We start from the raw sequence: 3,016 nt of genomic DNA on the forward strand, positions 1-3,016 counted from the left end.
TTTTCTGTCAAGATGGGGTGCTGAGTGTACATTAATGAGAAATAAAATGAACTTTTTTGATTTTAGCAAATGGCTGCAATGAAACAAAGTGAAACATTTAAAGGGGTCTGAATACTTTCCGTGTGTGTACACGTGTGTGTGTGTGTGTACACGTGTGTGTGTGTGTACACACACTATATAATCTCAAATGTGAGAGATTGTTCTCGTATATTTTCCACTTTAATCTCAGATTTTCTTCCTCACATAAAGGATGTTTTTATCTACAACGGTCGGAATATGTTGTAGTTTTACGATTTTTTCCTTTTTATGTTGAATGTCTTAATGTTGAAATAAGTGTTTTCACTTTGATATGATTTAAGTTTTATAATCTGTCAATATTAATATAATAAATTCTGACTCTGGGTAGCAGTTTGCAATAATACAAATATTAAATAATGGCTATTATTTTGTACATGTGTTGACGTCATGTGTTTACTATCATAACGGTCGGCCCGGCCGCTAGCAGCACCTGATGCAGAGCGCCTGGTCCAGTGAGCCCTGCTCCAGTAGCTGCCGGGTAAATACACCCCACACTTCATCACACACGCATCCACGTTCACATTACTGGTGCTACTGACTGACACTTCAAAGGTATTTACTTCTTTATTTAGTTAAAATAAATACTTCACCACCATCCCTTGTGTCTCGTCCACATTTGTCATGGCCTAAGAGCCGGGTTATGACAATGATCAATAGAAGATATTGATAAAACCACAAAGACACGTTAATGATAACGTGATATTAATTATTATTAATAGAGAACTCAGAGCTTCAATCATAAAGTTATCAAACTTTTAAAGTTCAAAACTGAGAAACAAGTCGGAAGTTGGAGCTAACTCGATGCTAACGTTAGCATCGAGTTAGCTGTGCTAGAGGACTCACCTAAAGTCTCAACAGTTTAACACACACAGGTAAAGATGAATATAGTTCTTAGTACTGTACTATAGTACTATATATATATATATATATGTACTGTGACGTGTTCACTCACCTGAGCTACGTTCACCTGCACGTTTAAAACCTCCGTTAATGCTAAAGTTAGCTCGAACAGATCCACCCGCGTCTATCGAGCGCTGACACAGTGCTCATGCGCACGATCTGTGCTCCTTCCGGGACCATCGGAAATTACATCTTCTTCTTCTTCTTCCAAATGTCCCATTACTGCCACCTTCAGGTTATTGATTAGCAGTATCTATTATATTTAATAAACACTAAATAACCTCCCTGAGCATAATATATTTATATATAAATAAATATATTATTGATGGAGTTGTGTTTGTGTGGACAGACACACACTCAGAGGAAGTGAACCAGCTCTTTAATTCAACAGAAAACTGAATATATTAAACACAAAACAAGAGATCGTACTTCCACTAAACAGAGTACAACTTTCATAAGAAACTACTAACTACGTCTTTATCATCAATTTTTGACAATTTTTTGTTTTTAAATATAAAACATACAGAAGAAACTCTTTAAAGCAACAGCACAACATTCTCTGATATGAGAGGATGGATATTAATCTCATGTCTGCGTGTCAAAGCTGGGCGGATGACGCACGGTCGTTGACAAAAAATAGTTCCGTTTGTTTGGTTGATTGAAATCAACGTGTTCATTGGTTTGGTGCTTAATGTATTTCTGAGCTTTGGACAGAGCCAAGTTAGCCGTTTCCAGTCTCTATGCTAAGCTAGGCTAGGTGTGTCCAGCTGTATGCTGAGCTAGGCTAGCCGTTTCCAGTCTATATGCTAAGTTAGGTGTTTCCAGTCTCCATGCCAAGCTAGACTGGCTGTTTCCAGTCTCTATGCTAAGCTAGGCTAGCTGTTTCCAGTCTCTATGCTAAGCTAGGCTTTAAACTAGTCTGGCTGTTTCCTGTCTCTATGCTAAGCTAGGCTAGCTATCTCCAGTCCTTTGGGGTGTTATTGGTGCGTAAAGCCTTCAAGTCCCTATGCTAAGCTAGGCTAGCTGTCTCCAGTCCCTATGCTAAGCTAGGCTAGCTGTCTCCAGTCTCTATGCTAAGCTAAGCTAGCTGTCTCTATGCTAAGCTAGGCTAGGCTAGCTGTCTCCAGTCCTTTGGGGTGTTATTAGTGCGTGAATCCTTCCGTCCAGGGGAATCCGTTCTTCTGCTTCCTGCGCTTATTGCTGGACTCACAGCTCTGGAAGTCGTCTCCACATCGGTGTTTCTTCATCTGCCTCGAGTCGGAGAAGCCGTGACCGCAGCGCTCGCAGGTGTACAGCTTCACCCCGGTGTGGATCTGCATGTGAGATTTGAGCTGATTGGACTGCCTGAACTTCCTGTTGCACACCACGCACTCGTAGGGTTTCTCTCCGGTGTGGACCAGCAGGTGACGGTGGTAGTTCTGAGGCGTCCTGAACTCTTTGCCGCACTCATCGCACTTGTGAGGTTTGACTCCGGTATGCAGCAGTTCGTGCTGCTTCAGCTGCGCCATCAGCAGGAACCCTTTCTGGCAGACGCTGCAGACGTACGGCCGGTCGCCACTGTGCTGCCTCATGTGGTACAGGTACAGGTGGCGCAGGTGAAAGGACTTCCCGCAGGTGGAGCAGGTGAACTCCTTGTTCTCGGCGTGGCTCTTCTCATGCGTCCTCAGCGTGGTGTTGCTGCTGAAGCTCTTCAGACAGATTTTACAGCTGTAGGGTTTCGCTCCGGTGGGCCGGCGTCTCCCCGCCGACCCACCGACCTTCTGCCGGTCCTTGTTGTCGTGGACCAGCTGCTGATGCTTCTGCAGCTGGCAGTTGTAGAAAAACGTCTTTCCACAAAGGTCGCACATGAACGGCTTCTCCACGCCGTGAACCAGCATGTGGGTCTTCAGAGCCCAGGTACCTGTGAAGCCCTCTCCACATTTATCACACCTGAGGCCGGAACAAAGAACATGTTACAAAAAATATATATATACACGTATATATATATATATATATATATATATATATACATATATATATATATATACATATATATATA

General features: G+C 42.9%; 1 protein-coding gene across 1 annotated transcript; it reads right to left on the bottom strand.

The window, feature by feature from the left end:
- Window positions 1–1,340: 1,340 nt before the first annotated feature.
- LOC116380151 (oocyte zinc finger protein XlCOF15-like) lies at window positions 1,341–2,948 on the bottom strand. The gene has a single exon (XM_031842108.1). The coding sequence runs from the start codon at window positions 2,853–2,855 to the stop codon at window positions 2,121–2,123; it is 735 nt and encodes a 244-aa protein (XP_031697968.1). The 5' UTR covers window positions 2,856–2,948; the 3' UTR covers window positions 1,341–2,120.
- Between the last annotated feature and the right edge of the window lie 68 nt (window positions 2,949–3,016).

This window comes from Anarrhichthys ocellatus, unplaced genomic scaffold, assembly GCF_004355925.1.
Source record: "Anarrhichthys ocellatus isolate YVR2014 unplaced genomic scaffold, GSC_Weel_1.0 scaffold6242, whole genome shotgun sequence".
In the NCBI taxonomy this organism is placed as follows: domain Eukaryota; kingdom Metazoa; phylum Chordata; class Actinopteri; order Perciformes; family Anarhichadidae; genus Anarrhichthys; species Anarrhichthys ocellatus.

Excerpts from the sequence above, each read along its gene's own strand:
- LOC116380151 (XM_031842108.1), bottom strand. The coding sequence starts at position 2,855 with ATGCTGGTTCACGGCGTGGAGAAGCCGTTCATGTGCGACCTTTGTGGA.